A 19,058-nucleotide genomic window follows, 5' to 3' on the forward strand; every position below is an offset into this window, starting at 1 on the left:
GCCCTCCGCCATCCTGGCTCCCCCCGCCATCCTCCCTCTTACCTTTCCGATACTTATACCAACCTGTTCTCCCCAGGTCATGAACAAGGGGAAGCTGTTGAAGGTGGGGCGGCAGGTGCGAGAGCCCGGCCAGGACCTGGTGGTGTTGCCCATAACCATCACAGCGGACTTCATCCCTTCCTTCCGCCTGGTGGCCTATTACACGCTGATCACCAGCAACAACCAGAGGGAGGTGGTGGCCGACTCCGTGTGGGTGGATGTCAAGGACTCATGTGTGGGCACGGTAAGCTTTGTGGCATCTCTCTGTGCCCATCTGGGGACTCTCCACCTGGCTGTCACTTTCCCCATCTTGGGCCCTCTGGCTCTGTCTCTCTCCAACTCCTTTTTAAATTTTTAAAATTTATTATATTATTTATTTATTTATTTATTTATTTATTTATTTATTTATTTATTTATTTATTTTGGCTGTGTTGGGTCTTCGTTGCTGCGCTCGGGCTTTTCTCTACTTGCGAGCAGGGGCTACTCTTCACTGTGGTGCACGGGCTTCTCATTGTGGTGGCTTCTCTTGTTGCAGAGCATGGGCTTTAGGCGTGTGGGCTTCAGTAGTTGTGGCACATGGGCTCAGAAGTTGTGGCACACGGGCTTTGTTGCTCTGCGGCGTGTGGGATCTTCCCAGACCAGGGCTTGAACCCGTGTCCCCTGCATCGGCAGGCGGACTCTTAACCACTGCGCCACCAGGGAAGCCCTCAGTATCTCTCTTGCTCCTGGTTTTCTCTCTTTTCTTGACTTTCTACCTGATGCCGGTCTGCCTGCCTCCCTTCCTCGCTCTCTCCTTTCAGTCCAGCCCAGGACCTCCTTTGTCTTTGGCTTCCAGAGACCAGGGCCTTGCAGGGCTGACTTCTCCCTCCCTCCCCTCCAATCATCCCCCTCTACCCCACCCCTGACCATAGCTGGTGGTGAAAAATGGCGGGAAGGAAGAGAAGCACCATCGGCCTGGGCAACAGATAACCCTGAAGATCGAGGCTGACCAGGGGTCCCGAGTGGGGCTGGTGGCTGTGGACAAGGGCGTGTTTGTGCTGAATAAGAAGAACAAATTGACCCAGAGTAAGGTATGCCCCTGCGTCACTGAGGTTGGTTTAGAGATGGCGTTGGGTTGAGGCGGGAATGGTGCTGGGGGGAACAACTGGGTTTGAGTGTGGGTTAAGTGTAGAGGTCCGAATGGACGCAGATACAGGGATGGGTTGAAGTCAAGTTGACGATGAGCATGTGGATGGACAAGGGTCCAAGCTGGGGATGATCCCGGGGATGGACACAGCTCCAGGTCTAACTCCAGATGGTCCACCATGGCTGGCCAGCCTGGGGACCAGGATGAGGATGGATGGTGTGGGGTTGGATGGACGTGTTGGCCAATCGGTGGAGGCACGGCTGACCCGATCTCGCCACACTCTCGGCCTCCACTCCCCACTGCAGATCTGGGACATAGTGGAGAAGGCAGACATTGGCTGCACCCCAGGCAGTGGAAGTGACTATGCCGGCGTCTTCACGGATGCAGGGCTGGCCCTCAAGACCAACAAAAGCCCACAGACCGCCCAGAGGGCAGGTGAGGATGCAGCCAGCAGCAGGGCTAGGGAGGGGCAGGGCCTCCACCTCCCAGATACTGAGAACAGGTTAAGGGCAGCTCCCTGGGATGGGGGTGGGGGTATTGAAGTCCCGCCTCCACCACCATCTAGCATATTACTTCTTTCGGAGCCTCAGTTTCTACATTTGTCAAATGGGAGCAATAACACCCCGACCTCAAGGGGGACTACTGTGGGGAGGAAACCAAGGACACACGGTAGATGCCTAATCCCTCTGGTTCCCGGTCCACCTGCCTTTAGATCCTCAGTGCCCAAAACCAGCCGCCCGCCGACGCCGCTCGGTGCAGCTCATGGAAAAGAGGATGGATAAAGGTGGGAGCCTTCCGTCAGCGCTCGCCCACCGCTTCCCACCCGAGATCCAGCCCCTACGGGATCCCAGACGGAGAGGGAGGGGGCCTAGCCGTGAGGAAGTTCTCCCTGGGGTCTGTCCTGAGTGCCTCCTGCTTCGAGGCCCAGGCTGAGGGCGCGCGGGGCGGGGGATCTGTGCTCCCACAGCCGGACAGTACAGCAAGGAGCTGCGCAAGTGCTGTGAGGACGGCATGCGGGACAACCCCATGAAGTTCCCGTGCCAGCGCCGGGCCCAGTTCATCCTGCAAGGCGACGCATGCGTGAAGGCCTTCCTGGACTGCTGCGAATACATCACCCAGCTGCGGCTGCAGCACAGCCGCGACGGGACCCTGGAGCTGGCCCGGAGTGAGTCCGGTGGCAGGGAGGAGGCCCCTGTCCAAGGCGGGAGGTGCCTGTCCAAGGTGGGGAGGTGCCTATCCAAGGGGGATGGTGCCTGTTCAAGGGGGGAGGAGGTGCCTGTCCAAGGGAGGAGGAGGTGCCTGTCCAAGGGGGGAGGTGCTTGTCCGAGGAGAGAGGAGGCGCCTGTCTGAGGAAGAAAGAAGCCTTCAGATGAGGAGCTAGGTGATTCAGGTCTGAGGGAAGAAGGACCCAGCCCAGTGGGGGACTAGGTCCTTCTTCCCTTGCCTGGGAGGATCATCCTGGCCCTGGCCCTGTCACTCTGAAATTTGACCTTAGCAGTGCCCAGGACATCCATGGTCTGAGGGCACGTTCTAGATGAGAGGGCTGGTCACACTAGTTGCCAATGGGAAGACTAAGATGGGTTCTAGCCTTGCCTTTACCAAAGAAAACTAATTCATGTTGCCTTACAAAGAGAGGTGCCTAACTTATGCCTAATCAATGTTCATTCATTCATTCATTCATTCAGCTCTGGATGTACACACTTGAAACTTTATATCTCAGGCCAAGTCAGTCTTAAGCAAAGCCAAGAGAAAATTCTCTTAGAGGCCCATTTCAAGCAAAACCAGAATGGTCTCCACCACAAAGTGGCATTTACAGAACTAACAAGAGTCCCCACTGCCATCTGCTGAGAGGCAGAGGACCCCGGTGTGAACTGATCCCTCCTTTTTTTAAACATCTTTTAATATGTCTTAATTAAGAGAAGGACTTTTCTGCCAGGATGGGCTTTGTCAAAACTGAATATTTGCAGGCACCTCTCAATGGCCGCCATTGCCAAAGTGGTCAAATAGGTCTAAATTCCTTTACCTGGAAAGCTATCAACTCCTCCCCCCCTCCCCCCCTCCAAAGACACAAAGATTCCCAACACACATGAACGAAGACTTCTACCTTCAGTCTCTTTGCAAATTGCAATAACTAGACATGGTGCTCTCTGCTCCAGTGACCCAAGACTTTTCTTTTGCAAAGAGGAAATTTGGACAAAACTTCTGACTTACTGGGGTATAATTTACACACACGGGTGGTTTTTTTTTTTTTTTTTTTTTTTTTCCAGCATTGTTTCATTTCTTTAGCCAATTGGGGTGAGACAGAGGGTTGATTAAAAGTTAGTACCCCAAGGGCACTTTGATGCATTATTCCAGAGTATGGGTGGATTTGGACATCTATGGAATTCCACCTACTTTGTCGTTAGGCAGACCCAGAGCCAAATTAAAATCTCTTCATCATTTTTTGAGGAAAGCCCAGCCAGGGTTGAACTCTATTCCAGCCCAGCTTCGTTTATGTGCAGACGGGGTCAAGTTGGCTTTTAAAGGCCACCATCTCTTCAGCAATCTCCATCAAGTCTGGGGAATCTCTCAACTCACCCCATTGCTTTCAGGACGGACTTAACCATCAGACACAGCAGGCATGGTGCTTGGGGGCCAATGATGCTTTTAGAGGCTCATTCATGCAAATGTTTTCATTCCTTTGAAAATCAAAGACGGGAAAAAAAAATCAATCCAGTTCAGTCTGGCTTATTTTCACCTTTCTATCAACAAAATTGTAAAATATGATTTTTAATTTTTTTTATGGAGAAAGGAGCCCCCAGAGACAAATGTGCCTAGGGTCCCCGGAAGTGATCACGTGACCCTGGGTGTGTCACTGCTAGGAACCCCTCCAGGGTATTATAGAGATAAATATCTAAAAGGGGACAGTGGGGAAAGTGAGTCTGTTTTAACTCCCACCCCCCGCAGGTGACCTGGATGATGAAATAATCCCGGAGGAGGACATCATTTCCCGAAGCCAGTTCCCAGAGAGCTGGCTGTGGACCATTGTTGAGGACCTTAAAGTCGCAGACAAAAATGGGTAAGGCTGGGATGCTCCCACTTCAACCCACCCCAGACCAGCCCCTATCATCACCCCAGACTGGACATTGAGTTTGTATGCACCTCAATGCCCCCTCTTTTCTGGAATCATTGTGGAATCACACAACCTAGCCTAGAAGAGTTAGGGCTACCTACACATGCCCACCCGCCAGCCCCCCTCCAACCCTGTCCCTTGGGGCCCCTCCCTACCAGCTCTCCCCCTCCACCCTGCTAGGTATCTTCTAATGGCTCCCCTCCCCGATCCAGGATCTCCACGAAGCTCATGAACGTGTTTTTGAAAGACTCCATCACCACTTGGGAGATTCTGGCTGTGAGCTTGTCAGACAAGAAAGGTGAGAGAGGATGGTGGCCTGGTCCTCAGGAGGCCAGGACCCCAGACCCCCCGGGCATTTTCTCATTCAATCCTGACAGATCCTTTGTTTCCTGGTGGCTGACACTTTCCCCTGGCTCCTGGAGAGGCATTAGAGTGTAGAATGTGAGTGACATTGTGCTTTTTGTAAATAGATTTTAGTTTTAGTGCAGTTTTAGTTCAGAGCAAAATTGAGAGGATGGTGCAGAGATTTCCCATATACCCCTTTCCCCACCACAGACACAGTCTCCCTCACCATCAACATCCCCCACCAGCATGGTGCATTTGTAACAATCGAAGGATGCATGGGTACATCATGATCACTGCAAGTTCTTAGCGGAGGTCAGGGTTCACTCTTGGTGTTGTACGTTCTATGGGTTTGGACAAATGTATAATGACATGTATCCACCATCATAGTATCATACAGAATGATTTACAGCAACAAAAACTTTGCAGGGGTGATGTTGCCATGATATTGGGTAAAGCAATTAAGAAAAAATAGGGCTTCCCTAGTGACGCAGTGGTTGAGAGTCCGCCTGCCGATGCAGGGAACGTGGGTTCGTGTCCCGGTCCGGGAAGATCCCACATGCCGCGCCGCGGCCGGGCCCGTGAGCCATGGCCGTTGAGCCTGCGCGTCCGGAGTCTGTGCTCCGCAATGGAAGAGGCCACAACAGTGAGAGGCCCGCGTACCGCAAAAAAAAAAAAAAAAAAAAGTCGACAAAGAAAAAATAAAAGAGGAAGCGGGATGAAATGAGTGATTGAAACATTGGTGGTTAGATTGTGAAACACGACCAAAAAAGGTGTATGTGTACCCCCCCTGCCCTACCGACCCACCACCACCAAGGGCTGGGTGTGAGACCCTGACACACCCTAGCCAAATATGGATGACTTATAGCAGGTCTGAGAACGGGGCAAGAAGAGTGAGGCACTGACTTTGAATGCAAAATTAAGTGGGTGCCAAAAAACTCAGTCATCAAGATAAATCATATTTTCATGCAATAGTTTTCTTGGAAAAAAATCAAAATGAATGCAAAAAAAAACCATGTTGTACAAAATATCCAAATTTTAAATATAAACCAGCACCGTGCCGAGCCATAATGGAGTTTGAGGTAAAAGGAAAGATGTGTCCCATATGCATGTTTTATGTATATTTTAAAGGTTAATTTTTTTCCAGAGCCTTAAAGTAGTTGAAAAACTATTGAAAACACTAAAACATTTTTAAAATAGGTGTATTAAAACTCACAACATTAAGTGTATTTTATTTATACCAAACTCAGAATTTAATATACTCTAGTATAAGTTTGTTTAGTTGTAATTCATCATAAGTTATACTTTATTATCATTTTACTTTCCTGGCTTCAAGATTTTCAAAATCTACTTCTTTGCCTATCTTTCTTCTAATGGAAGGAATTGCAATTTTCTGCTAATTTCTCTTGAACAAGTGATGATGGCAGATGAAATCATATACACAGAGCACATAGTTTTCCTTCTGCCTGAGACTCCAAAGCCACTCAGCACCGTTCTAGTTTGGGGCCCCCATCCCTGTTTCAAATCAGAGCATCTTCATATTTGCCTGTTGTACATTTCCATATATCGAGATTCTGTGTGAGGTTCCCTTTACCTAAAAAAAGGTTCCTGCAACTCGAAAAAAAAAAAAGTTGAAAACCACAGTTAGATCCTTGCCCCTCAAAGCCTATTCCCTGGACCAGTTGCAATCTGGTAAAGCAGGTTTACCAGGGAGTTTGTTAGACATTCAGAATCTTAGTCACTCCTGACCTGCTCAGTCAGAATGTGCATTTTATTACATGATCCCCAGGAGATTTGTATGGACATGAATGTTGGAAGAGTTCTTCCCTGCCCCAGCATTTCTCAATCTCATCACTGATGTCATTCTGGGCTGGGTCATTCAGGGGACTGTGCAATATAAGATGTTGGGTATCTTCATGGCTTCTACCTGCTAGATTCCAGTAGCATCCCATCTCCCTAGTTGTGACATCCAAAATGTCCCCAGATATTACTAAATGTCCCTGGGGGGGCAGAATCCCTGTGGTTTTTAGATCTTGCCTGTGATATCTTTTCAACATCATTAACTCTCTACATATTATCTCATTTAATGCTCACAACTACCCTATAAGGTTGGTACTATGATTCTCCTACAAATGAGAACACTGAAGCCAGGGAAAGAAGGTGACTTGCCCAGGATCACAAGTGAATGAAACTTTCAGGAATCCAAACTTCAGAATGAAGACTGTAGCATGATAACCAATAGAACTTGCAAGTTTTAGATTTGTGAGCTATTAGGAATTAAAGAGTCAGTAAGGTTAAAAGCAGGGAGCTTCCCAAGCCCAAATGCCTGTGTCCAAATCCCAGGTCCCCCTCTGGGCAGCTGTGTGGCCTTCGTCAAGTTACCCACCCTCTTTGTGCTCATCCATAAAATGGGCACAATAGAAATAGTACCTATTCAAAGTGTTGGGATTTTATAATGGTGATAATAGTACCTGACACATTGTAAATGTTCAATGAGTGTGAGCTATTATTTTTATTATTGGAGTCGAACATACTTTAGGGAGCAAAGGGTAAATGTCTTTCGGAGATGCATAGACGCTCCCTTAAATGACACAAAGCAGGCATCAGAAGTCATTTCTTTCTTTTTTTTAATTGAAGTATAGTTGATTTACAGTGTTGTGTTAGTTTCTGGTGTAGTCATGTCTTTTCTTTTTAATATTTATTTATTTATTTACTTTTTGGCTGTGTGGGGTCTTAGTTGCAGTGTGGGCTCTTCGTTTTGGTGTGAGGGCTTCTCTCTAGTTGTGATGTACTGGCTCCAGAGCACGTGGACTCTCTAGTTGTGGCTTGCATGCTCAGTAGTTGTGGGTCATGGGCTTAGTTGCCCTGTGGCACGTGGGATCTTAGTTCCCAGACCAGGGATTGAACTCATGCCCCCTGCATTGGAAGGTGGATTCTTAACCACTGGACCACCAGCGAAGTCCCTCATTTCTTTTTAACTAAGAGATTTTTTTAAATGTACTAGGTTTTCAGAAACAGTTGAGCAAAAAGTATAGAGAGGTGCCATGTACCCCTCTCTCCCCCAGATTCCCCTATTGTTAACATCTTGCATTAGTGTGGTACGTTTGTTATAATGGATGGGCCAATACCGATACATTATTATGAACTGAAGTCCATAGTTGGCATTAGGATTCACTCTTGGTGTTGTACATTCTATGGGTTTGGATAAATACATCATGACTTGTAGCCACTGTCACAGTATCACACAGAATAATTGTTTCACTGCCTTGAAGTGACAGGAATTGTGTATCAGAAGTCATTCCTTTTTTGGTTCTCTTTCCATTCTTCCTTCCATCTCATTCAAGGAGAAAAGCTAAGTCTAGTGCAAGGATGTCTTTACCTTGTCTCTAATTCTTGTTTAACTCCTTTTTTTAAACAAAGAGAGAGTGGTCTAGCTTTCTGTGGGCAACACAAGCTAACTAGTATTTAACAGAATCATTCTGTTTTCCTTGAGGTAACCTCCTGTTTATAGCACAAGAACCTGGGATCTCATGCACCGTAGTAAATTAAATTTGAGTTTAAAAATGTAAATAGTATGTAAGAAATGGTAAATTAAACCAGTGACTGTAGCAGACCCCCCCGAAGGTGATGAGTAAATGACTGTAGATTGGGAAATAAGGATTTTGTTCAAGCCTCTGATTATTATTTTTTCTGGCATTGAAGAATACGAAAAATTATCAGATCTTTTTTTTTTTTTCTTTTTTGGCGGTGCTGCGTGGCTTATGGAATCTTAGTTCCCCAACCAGCGATTGAACCCTAGTCCAATCAGGGATTGGCCCTCAGCAGTGAGAGCAGGGAGTCCTAACCACTGGACCGCCAGGGAATTCCCTCCAATCTTAATAGATTTCTTGGTGTAACATTATTATTAATGTGATAATGTTTTCACAAATTTCACTTGCATCAACACTTTGCTTACATTTAATCTGGTAACTGTTGTATCACAAGTAACCACTGTTTTTAAGCATCGTTTTGCTCAATGTTGTTAACAAAATTCAACTGAGTAAATTTGAAGATCTAACTGGGTTTGTTAAACAATTCATGAGCTGGGCAGCATCTTATCTGGCAAGCAGAGAGATACTCAGAGGAGTTGTACAAAATGAAAGGTTTTTATATAATGAAGGGTAGGGCAAACAAGTCATCAGCAAGAGAAAAATTTCCTCATTGGAGGAAAGTAACAGTTCAGGTAAGACAGCTTCTCATTGGCTGAGCTGCAGTGTTTTCATTGGCTGGGCTTGTTGCTGGGCAGGAAGAAAATCTTCCTTCCTCCTGCTGAAGTAAGTTAATTGCACTTTCTGTTTGGGAGTGCAAACATCTCTTCCAGTTGGGGTCTGTAATTGAAGCTTCTTCCTGTTGGGATCTCTTGACATCTTCCTGTTTGGGATAACATCTTCCTGTTTGGGATAACTGAAGTGAGTGGTAGGGCATCAGAGCTCCCTCTACAGGCCTTCCCTTCTCCAATCTTAGTTGAGGTGTCCTTTCATTAATTTTTACAATGTAGATCAGCACTGTCCATTAGAAATATAATGTAAGCTGTGTATGTCATTTAAAATTTTCTGGTAGCCCCACAAAAAAGGAGTAGATTAAATCAATTTTAATAATACACTTTATTTAATCCAAATATATCCAAAATATTATTATTTCAACATTTTGTAAAAATTTGCAAAATCACTACCACACTAATCATGTTACAATAGCAAATCTATTAATATTTAAGAATAACCTATTAATATCTCAAAATTTTTAATCATGTATTTTATTTTTGTTTGTACTAAGCCTTTGAAATCTGCCATGTATTTTATACTGACAGTGCATCTAAATTAGGATGCTAGCTTTTCATTGAAAATACTCTGATCTGTATTTTGGGATCCATAAAATTTACAGTTGAAAAGGTAGATTGGCCTATCCAAGTTGTTCTAAACATACTTAAACTAAAAACTTTAAAAGTTTTCCAATCACTGAATCAAGCATCCTTTCTAAAATTGAGATGAAATGCACAAAACATGAAAGTCACCATTTGAAAGTGTACAACTCAGTGGTTTTTATTACATTCACAATGAGCATTGGTTTTTAAGTTTAAATCTAAGTTAATTAAAAGGAAATAAAAGTAGGAATCCAGTTCTCACTCAGCTAACCACATTTCAAGTGCCCAGTGACCACTTGGGGCTACCATTTTGGAGATCGTACATATAGACCCTTCATTTATGCTTGCCTTCTTCCCTCCTACACATCTATCTATGAGTAAAATTACAAAGAAAATGGGAACCATTAAATCATGGCAACTCCCAGCCACCACCACCATCTGTAAGTTATCACCATTAATGATGGTTCGTCTATGGGCTTCTGCAAAGACAGGCTGACCTTGGGACAGCTCCAGTGGTCAGAGGTAAGCACTGAGACATTGGTAGGGGCAAGAACTTGGACCTGAACTTGGATCCAGTCCACCTTGCCCACCCCCCGCCCCACCCCTGACACTTCATGTTCTGTTTCCACCCGGGCAGGGATCTGTGTGGCTGACCCCTATGAGGTCACGGTGATGCAGGATTTCTTCATTGACCTGCGTCTACCCTACTCTGTTGTGCGCAATGAGCAGGTGGAGATCCGAGCTGTCCTCTACAACTACCGGGAGGCGGAGGAGCTCAAGGTGGGCCCCTGGTGCAATGGAAGCATGATGGGGGCTTGGAGAAGAGGGTCTGTGGCACATTCCTCTGACTTGATACTCTCTCTCCCCGGCAGGTGAGGGTGGAATTGCTCTACAATCCAGCCTTCTGTAGCCTGGCAACTGCCAAGAAGCACCACCAGCAGACTCTAATCATCCCACCCAAGTCCTCGGTGCCCGTGCCTTATGTCATTGTGCCCCTGAAAGTCGGCCTCCATGAGGTGGAGGTCAAGGCTGCTGTCTACAACCGCTTCATCAGTGATGGTGTCAAGAAGACCCTGAAGGTCGTGGTGAGTCCTTGGGGTACCTGCTGCTGCTTGTCCTTCAGGAAAGGCTCCTGTTCTCCCTGTGCTGTCAACCCAGGTTAGAGACCCAGGCCAACCTTAGGAAATTCAGGAGTCCTGGAGGTTTGGAAGCAGGGCCGGGATTAGGGTGAGGCAAGTGAGGTATTCTCCTTGGGCACACAATTTTAGGGGGCACCCGAAAACTCAAACAAAGATCAATAATATTTTTTTCATTAAAATATATTTTAATATCAAATATGACATTCTGTAACACATTTCAGCATAGGAGTTTTCTTTTGACTTTAAAAATCTTGGTGGGAATTCCCTGGCAGTCCAGTGATTGGGACTCGGTGCTTTCACTGCTGTGGCCCTGGGCTTGATCCCTGGTTAGGGAACTAAGATCTCGTAAGCCGCATGGTGCAGCCAAATAAATAAATAAATAGGATAAAAATGTTTATCTGTAGACACATGACAGCTCACATTGGACCTTTGATTCTAATTAAGATAGCCCCTATTTTAACTGAGCACTTATGTGTCAGGCACTGTGTTAGTACTTATGTACATTCTTTCATTGATTTTTTCTTCTTCTCTTTTCTTTATTATTTATTCTTATTTATTTATTTAAAATTTTTGTTTTACTTTTATATTATTTGTTTTATTTTTAGATTTTTATTTTAATTTTATTTAGCCCATTGAGAGGCATTTGGTTTAAAAACAGACTCTGGAGCCAGACTACCAGGTTCAAGCCCAAATTCTGTTCTACTCGCTGTGTGACCTTGGGCAAGTTACTTCACCTGTCTGTACCCCAGTTCCCCCATCTTTAAAATGGCATTGATAATAGCAGTACCCACTCCAGTGGGTTGTTGTGAAGATTACATGAATTAACCCCAGGAAAGCAATCTTCTAGGCACATAGGAAGATTTCTAAAGGTCTTGTTATTTCTTTATTAATTTATAATTTTATTATTAATTTGCACAACAGTGGGTATGAGATAGATGTTTATATTACCTCCTTATAAGGAAGGAAGCTGAGGCACAGGCAGGTTAAGTAACTGACTTCCAGTCATACTGCTAAGGTCAGGTAGAGGCCATCATGCCTTATGCTACAGGAATCCCAAGAACAGTGCCCTGCTGACTGTCTGTCTGTCTGCCCTTTTATTCACACGACTCCCCCTACCCCTAACACTGTCCAGCCAGAAGGAATGAGAGTGAACAAAACTGTGGCCGTTCGCACACTGGATCCAGAACATCTGGGCCAAAGTGAGTCAGCGAGGGAGAGGGGGTGAGGCCTGGGTGGTGATGCAGGGTGGGGTGGGAGGGGGCTGGTGCCATCGGTGTCTCCCATTCACCCGGCAGAGGGGGTGCAGCGAGAGGAAATCAAAGCTGCCGATCTCAGTGACCAAGTCCCAGACACGGAGTCAGAGACCAAGATCCTCCTGCAAGGTGAGATGCTCCTGGCCCCAATCCCAGGGGACCCAGAATGGTGTTGGGGGGCCATGACTCCTAAGAAGGGAGGCCAGTTCCATCTAATCTCAGAGTATTTAACCACTGTGTCTCCCCCCTCCTCTTCAGCTAGAACCCCTCCTTAATCTCCTTTATAGAAGGCTCCAGGCAGTACTTAGTTCAGAAAATAGCTTTTGCTGATAAAGAAGCAGTCGAGTTCAAGAGCAGAAATTCTGGATTTAATTGCCTCGGATGGAGAACTGGGGCAAGAAGGGACAGGACGGAGCTGGAAAGGCACCTTGCAACTTGACAGCTGTAAGGTTTTGGGAGGAGACCCTTGGTTTCCTCGTCTGTGGTAGGGGCGAATAATAGTATCGATATCTAAGGGTTGTTGGGAGGATTAAATGAGATACTGTATGGTGTTAGAACAGAGCCTAGCAAATAGCATTAAGCATGATAAAAGTATTCATGGTTGTTGTTCCTGGAAGTATTTTACCACTGGTGTAACCAGAGGACCCAGGGACCGGAGTCTCCCTGTGAAGCAGAAGCCCACTCCCACAGCCCACAAATGCAGAGCCCCCTCTAGCCACTCAGCCGTGCATCATTTCCATCACTGACATGCTCCCAGCTGTCCCTGACCCCTTGGGCCCTGGCTGGTCAGAGCCTGGAAATGCTGGGGGCAGCCCCGGACTTGAGTGCCATCCTCACGCCTGGCTGCAGGGACCCCAGTGGCCCAGATGACGGAGGATGCCATCAACGGAGAGCGGCTGAAGCACCTCATCCAAACCCCCTCGGGCTGTGGGGAGCAGAACATGATCAGCATGACGCCCACGGTCATCGCGGTGCACTACCTGGACAACACAGAGCAGTGGGAGAAGTTCGGCCCGGAGAAGCGGCAGGAGGCCTTGGAGCTCATCAAGAAGGGTGTGCGCCCCACTCGACCCTCTGAGCCCCCTCTGCCCCTGAGACCCCGCCTCTCTGAGACCCGCTCCTATGAAACCTCTCCACCCCTGGACCCTGCCCGCTTTGAGCCCCCTCCACTCCTGAGACCCCGCCCATCTCGAGGCCCCGCCCCTCCTCTGAGAGCACCCCCTCACCCCTCTCTGAGCCCCTCTCTGAGCTCCCTCCCCCACTGAGGCCCGCTTGCCCCTGAGAACCCATTTTGAGAACCCTCCTTTCTCTGAATCCCCTCTCCTCCGAGAACTCCTTCCCCTTCTCTCTGATCCTCCCACCTTCTCTAAGTCCCTCTCCGCTTTCAGCTCCCCTCCCTCCCATACGCCCGCCCCATGCCTAAAGCCCCACCTTTCCTCTCTGGACCCCTGTCCCGCCCCTCACAGAATCTTTATCCTCTTTCTAAGCCCCTCCCCTCCCTGGCCTACCCACCCCAGCCGCCCCCTCCACTCAGCCTCTAGTGACACTTCTCTCCTCCCTGCAGGGTACACCCAGCAGCTGGCCTACAGACAACCCAACTCGGCTTACGCCGCCTTCCAGAGCCGGCCACCCAGCACCTGGTGAGTCTCCATGATCAGCTTGCTCATCCTCAGCCTTGCACCTCCCTGAGCAGGGTCTGGATCCCGGCCTGGGGTGGTCTAGGCCGGTCGCCACCCAGAGTCAAGGTACCAGCCCGCTGTGTAACCTGCACGCAACGCTGGGCCCTGAGCTTTGGGAAGGGAACCTGGGCCAAGCAGGCTAGGCCCTGCCTCTCTCTGCTCATTGGTTGGCTGGGATGCCAGTCTCCAGATCCCAGAGACAATTGGCTCATGCTCTGTATCCACCCACCAGGTTGACAGCCTTCGTGGTCAAGGTCTTCGCACTGGCCTCCAACCTCATCGCCATCGACTCCCAGGTCCTCTGTGGGGCCGTCAAATGGCTGATCCTAGAGAAGCAGAAGCCTGATGGAGTCTTCCAGGAGGATGGGCCAGTAATACACCAAGAAATGATTGTAAGAGGCAGAGATTCGGGGCAGGCTGGGAGAGAGGGGCACCTGAGCATCACAGGATGCACTGGAGGAAGATTCCGTCATCCACCCACTGCCCAATTCACTGTGTGTGGGAACAGGGAAATGAGGGAACTGAAAGTGTCCTTCCTCCCTTGCAAAAACCAGAGACCTGCAGGATCTGGTGCAAAACGAAATTCCCCTGGCTCCCCATTGCTCTTAAACACAGAACTCAGAGCTGTGGTCCTAAAAGTGTGCTCCCCAGGCCAGCAGCATCAGCACTACCTGCAAACTTGTTAGAAATGCAAAATGTCAGAAATTCTCAGGTTGGACTCCAGATGCACTGAATCAGAAAATTTAGGGGCAACGCCTAGGAATCTGAGTTTTAACACCCTCCCCCCACCACCCCCACCAGGTGTGCTTAAGTTGGAGAATTGATGCCTTAGCCTGACCTTTCAGGCTTCCAGCCTCATAGCCTTACCTCCTTCTTTCCACACTCCATCTGTACTGCTGGGAACCTTGCTCTGTACAGACACAGGGCCTTTGCACATGCTGTTCCTGCTGCCTGGCATGCTGACCCCTGCCCTCTTTGAGAGTTTACTCCAACTCACTGTTCAGATTGTGGTTCCAGCTATCATCCCTCAGGGACACTTTTCCATGACTCAGTCACACTCCCAATGTCCATTCTCAATGCCACATACACTTCTCCTGTGCAGCACTCATCAGTCTGTAATTATATATTTGTTGATGAGCTGGTTGGTTCCTGTCTGTCTCCCCTACCAGATGGGGAGTTCCATGAGGGCTGGGGCCGGAGTCTGGTTATCATCCAACATCTCAACCACAGCATCAGCAACATTTGCAGAATGAATGAATGAATAATACCAAAGAGCTTGACCCTCCTGGGGAGAAACTGGGAAGAGACCCAGCGCTGCCTTGACCGGCTTATCCTACAGCGGGGTTGGTTGGCATGTGGGAACACACTGGTGACCCTATCCTTGTTTTCTGCTTCTCCTCTAGGGTGGCTTCAAGAATCCCGAGGAGAAAGACGTGTCCCTCACGGCGTTTGTTCTCATCGCGCTGCAGGAGGCTAAAGACATTTGCGAGGCACAGGTCAACGTAAGTGTCCCCCGCTCTCTCCCTTCTTCCTCTCCCCCACCCAGGACACATCCACCTGGGAAGGTGAGGTGTTGCTTTCAGGCCATTTCCAGTCCTCCCAGTGTGGTAACAACCACCACAGCAGCCATAAGAGTATCTAAGATAACTCATCTAAGAGTGTAACGAGTTTAAGTCCTGTAATCCTTGTAACAGCCCAAGAGGTAGGCTACTCTTATTATCCCCAGTTTACAGAAGAGAAAACTGAGGCACAGAGAAATCAAAGATCGGGTCCTTTCTGCCTGCTTTACCATTGTCAGAGTTGTAGCCAATTTCAACAAAAGCCCCTTCAGCTTGCTTTCCACAACACTCCTACATCTGTATCCTTGCTGCTTTCCTAAAGAAAACTCAGGACACAGAGCTAAAAGGGGAGTGGGGGCGGAGTCCTCAAGATTATTACCTTAGTCTGAGGAATCTTTCAGGAGATTTTTAAAGGTGTCCATGACCCCAAAAGGAAAAGCATTAAAAATATTGGCTCACTGCTATCCCCTTTTCCTCTAGTTTTGGTTCTGAAGCAGAGAAGCTTAGAAAGACAGGCTCCTGAGAATCTGTAATTACTCCATCTGCTTTGCCCTGGGGTTTTGAGAGTGGGTTGTTTGACTTTTAGTTACACCACTGTAATTGACAATCTATAAACTAGCAACCCCTCCACCCCCACCCCAATCCCGTGCCTCCACTGGAGAGCTGGTTGTTAAACATTTACTAGCACACCACAGGGTATATAGACTCCCCAGCCCCCCAACCCCAGCACAGAGTAGGTACTCAGCAACAAAGCAGCTCACAATGGGAAACCCTCGAAAATAGACAGATCCAAGACAGATAGGTCCCAAGGACAGAAACCACCTGGTGCCCAAGAAGTGATGCTTATGTGATCCTTACCAGTTCTCTGTGGCAGCAACGCCCACCTGACCAGAGTACCCAATCCTCTTTCTCATAGAGCCTGGGGCGCAGCATCACTAAGGCAGGAGACTTCCTTGAAGACCACTACATAGAGTTGCAAAGACCATATACTGTGGCCATTGCTGGCTACGCCCTGGCTATGTTGGGCAAGCTGGAGAATGCCCTCCTCAACAAATTTCTGAACACAGCCACAGGTGAGGGGCAGCCTGGAGGGGTAAAGAGGGATGCATGGCTGGGGTGGGAGGGTGGCCCTCTCGAGCTGGGATGCATGGCTCTAAGCTGCACTGGGATGGACAGCTCCAAGCTGAGCTGGGATGGATGACTCTATGGTGTGAAAAGTTCTCAACGTAAGCCACACAAGAAGGTTCATTGCACAATTCATTCAACAATGTTGAATGTTGTATGTTGAGCGCTTGCTATGACACAGCATTGAGCTGTCATTAAGAACATGGGCTCTGACATCAGACAGATCTAAACTGAAATCCCACTCTGCCACTTTCTCACTGTCTGACCTTGTACAAGTTGCTTAGCCTCTCTGGACCTTAGTTTCCTCATCTTAAAATGATACCTATGTCATAGGGTGGTTGTAAAGATTAAATGAATAATGCAAGTAGAAAAGGGTCTAGCATAAGAGCTCTATCACTGATAGCATCGTTGCCTTTAATATTGTTAATAATATTATCATTATCTCAAGGGTAATTAAGATCCGATAAGATAATGCCATAGGGAATTCAGCACAGTGATGACACTGTATCATGTTTGCACTCACTGATAATAACATATCTCAAGTAACATAATGTAACCTATAGTAAAGTGGCTTAACACAACAAAAGTTTGTTGTTGGTGAACAGCTCTCCTCCATACAGTGATGCAGGGATCCAGGCCTCTATCTTTTCCAGGCTCTGCCACTCTGGGGCCTCAGAACACATCCCATTCAAGCTGAAGGGGAAGTAGGAAGACTTCAAGGGAGACTGCAAGGGAGGTGGACCAGACATGGAAGGGACCCCATCATGGCCGTGCACATTCCATTGGCCAGAGCTCAGTCATGTGGCCATACCTACCTGCAAAGGCATCTGGGAGATATAGTCCAACTGTGTACCCAGGAAGAGGAGGGTATTGTTCTTAGTGACAGTCTCTGCCATTGTTACTTTCTTAGGCACTTGGGACACCACAGTGAATACAGCACAGCTCCTGCCATTATGGCCTCACACTCCAGTTGAAGAAAGAAATGAGTTAATAGATTACTGTAGAGCATCATAGTGCTGGGACGGGAGAAGCACAGGATGCTTTGAGAGACAGGAGGAAGAAGGGCCTCACCCAGTCTTGGGGTGCCATTGAAGCTGAATTGTATAGGGTGGGTAAGAACTAACCAGGAGTAGATGGAGAAAAGGTGCTCCAAGTCAAGGGAACAGAATATGCAAAGGCTCAGAGGTAAGAATGAGCATGGCAAGTTTAGGGAATCTCCTGCAGTGGGGCTGCAGTTCAGAATTCAAATGGAGAAGTGAAGGTTAATGAGGGAAGAGAATGAGGCAGGAGCCAGCAGATTGAGGACCTTGAATGTGGGCCAGGACACCTGAACACCAAGAGGTCTAGTATGAGTCTTTTTTCTGAGCTTTCTCTGAGCTATTTACAGGCTGGACAGAGCAGTGAGCATTATGGGGTGGGGGTTCTCCCTGCAGAAAGGAACCGCTGGGAGGAGCGTGGCCAGAAGCTCTACAACGTGGAAGCCACATCCTACGCCCTCTTGGCTCTGCTGATGCTCAAAGACTTTGACTCTGTGCCTCCTGTTGTGCGCTGGCTCAATGAGCAGAGATACTACGGAGGTGGTTACGGCTCCACGCAGGCAAGTAGCCCCACACCCCCAGGCACCAGCATCCCAACCTCCTATGGCCTCCCATTAGCTTTCTGGAGAAGACACTGAGACCAAGAGAGGCAGTGCTTCTGTCCCATGAGCCAGGATGATTGCAATGAAGTTGAGAAATATTTTTTTTTAATTGCAAACCCATCTATGGATTCTAGACTACATTCTGGATGCCCCAAGCTGTGTTCTGAGCCTCCTTTTCCATCCTGGTGTCTAGATCATGTTCTCAGGGCCCAGGTTCAGGTGTGAGCCTCTCTCTCCCCCAGTAGGTTCTAGACCATGTTCCCATTTCTACCACGTTCCCATCTTATCCTGTCTCACTGGTGGGTTCTAGACCAGGTTCTTAATGATTCTAGGCCATTATCCAAGGCTTTCTCTCCCACTGGTGGGCTCTAGGCCATGTTCTCAGTCACATCAAGCTCTCAGTGTTACCACATCTTACTGTGAGTTTTAGACCAGGTTCTCAGTTATTCTAGTCCCTAATGGGTTCTAGACCATGGGTTCAGTAACCTCAAACTCCAGCAACCTCAGATTCCAGTTTAACCCTTTTTCTTTCTAGTGGGCTCTCAATCACATTCTCAGTGTCAATTCTGGGTTCTAGATCAGATGCTCAGTGTTCCCAGATTCCAATTTTATTCTTTTTTTCAAGAGTGGGTTCTAGACACATTCTCAGCACCTCTAAACTCTTGTCTTAGACTCTCTCCTCTGGATGGGTCTAGACCACCTTCTCAGTGTGGTTAGACTTTCAGTCTTATGTCTATACTTTCTGGTGGGTTCTACACATGTTCCCAGTGTCTCCAAGTTCTGGTCTGAACCTCTCTCACTCAGAGAGTTCTAGGACATGTCCCCAGTATCCAGCAACCCCCAGTCGTATTCTCACCCTCTCTGGTGGGTTCTAGGTCACAGCCTCAGTGCCCCAAGTCTGATCTGAGTCTCTTCATCCTTCAGTGGATACTAACCACCTTCTCAGTCGCCCAGATTCACCCTCTTTCTCTGTCATGGGCAACAGGCCACTTTCATGGTGTTCCAAGCCTTGGCCCAGTACCAGAAGGATGTCCCTGATCACAAGGAACTGAACCTGGATGTGTCCATCCAACTACCCAGCCGCAGCTCTCTGATCAGGCATCGTATCCTCTGGGAATCTGCTAGCCTCCTGCGCTCAGAAGAGG

The 19,058-nt window shown here is 47.9% G+C and overlaps 1 protein-coding gene across 1 annotated transcript in view; it reads left to right on the plus strand.

The window, feature by feature from the left end:
- The window catches only part of C3 (complement C3), a 32,151-nt gene that overhangs the window by 6,344 nt on the left and 6,749 nt on the right, over positions 1 to 19,058 (plus strand). Inside the window, exons 13-30 of the mRNA XM_081233824.1 lie at positions 77 to 283; positions 951 to 1,109; positions 1,471 to 1,600; positions 1,878 to 1,949; positions 2,133 to 2,330; positions 4,112 to 4,223; positions 4,490 to 4,575; positions 10,157 to 10,299; positions 10,392 to 10,604; positions 11,791 to 11,857; positions 11,954 to 12,040; positions 12,761 to 12,964; positions 13,476 to 13,551; positions 13,823 to 13,982; positions 14,994 to 15,092; positions 16,066 to 16,222; positions 17,708 to 17,871; positions 18,899 to 19,057. Of these exons, the coding sequence (XP_081089950.1) occupies positions 77 to 283; positions 951 to 1,109; positions 1,471 to 1,600; positions 1,878 to 1,949; positions 2,133 to 2,330; positions 4,112 to 4,223; positions 4,490 to 4,575; positions 10,157 to 10,299; positions 10,392 to 10,604; positions 11,791 to 11,857; positions 11,954 to 12,040; positions 12,761 to 12,964; positions 13,476 to 13,551; positions 13,823 to 13,982; positions 14,994 to 15,092; positions 16,066 to 16,222; positions 17,708 to 17,871; positions 18,899 to 19,057 (2,493 nt within the window). The remainder of the gene's footprint in view (positions 1 to 76; positions 284 to 950; positions 1,110 to 1,470; positions 1,601 to 1,877; positions 1,950 to 2,132; positions 2,331 to 4,111; positions 4,224 to 4,489; positions 4,576 to 10,156; positions 10,300 to 10,391; positions 10,605 to 11,790; positions 11,858 to 11,953; positions 12,041 to 12,760; positions 12,965 to 13,475; positions 13,552 to 13,822; positions 13,983 to 14,993; positions 15,093 to 16,065; positions 16,223 to 17,707; positions 17,872 to 18,898; position 19,058) is intronic.

This window comes from Mesoplodon bidens, assembly GCF_964165515.1.
Source record: "Mesoplodon bidens genome assembly, chromosome: 4".
Lineage (NCBI taxonomy): Eukaryota > Metazoa > Chordata > Mammalia > Artiodactyla > Ziphiidae > Mesoplodon > Mesoplodon bidens.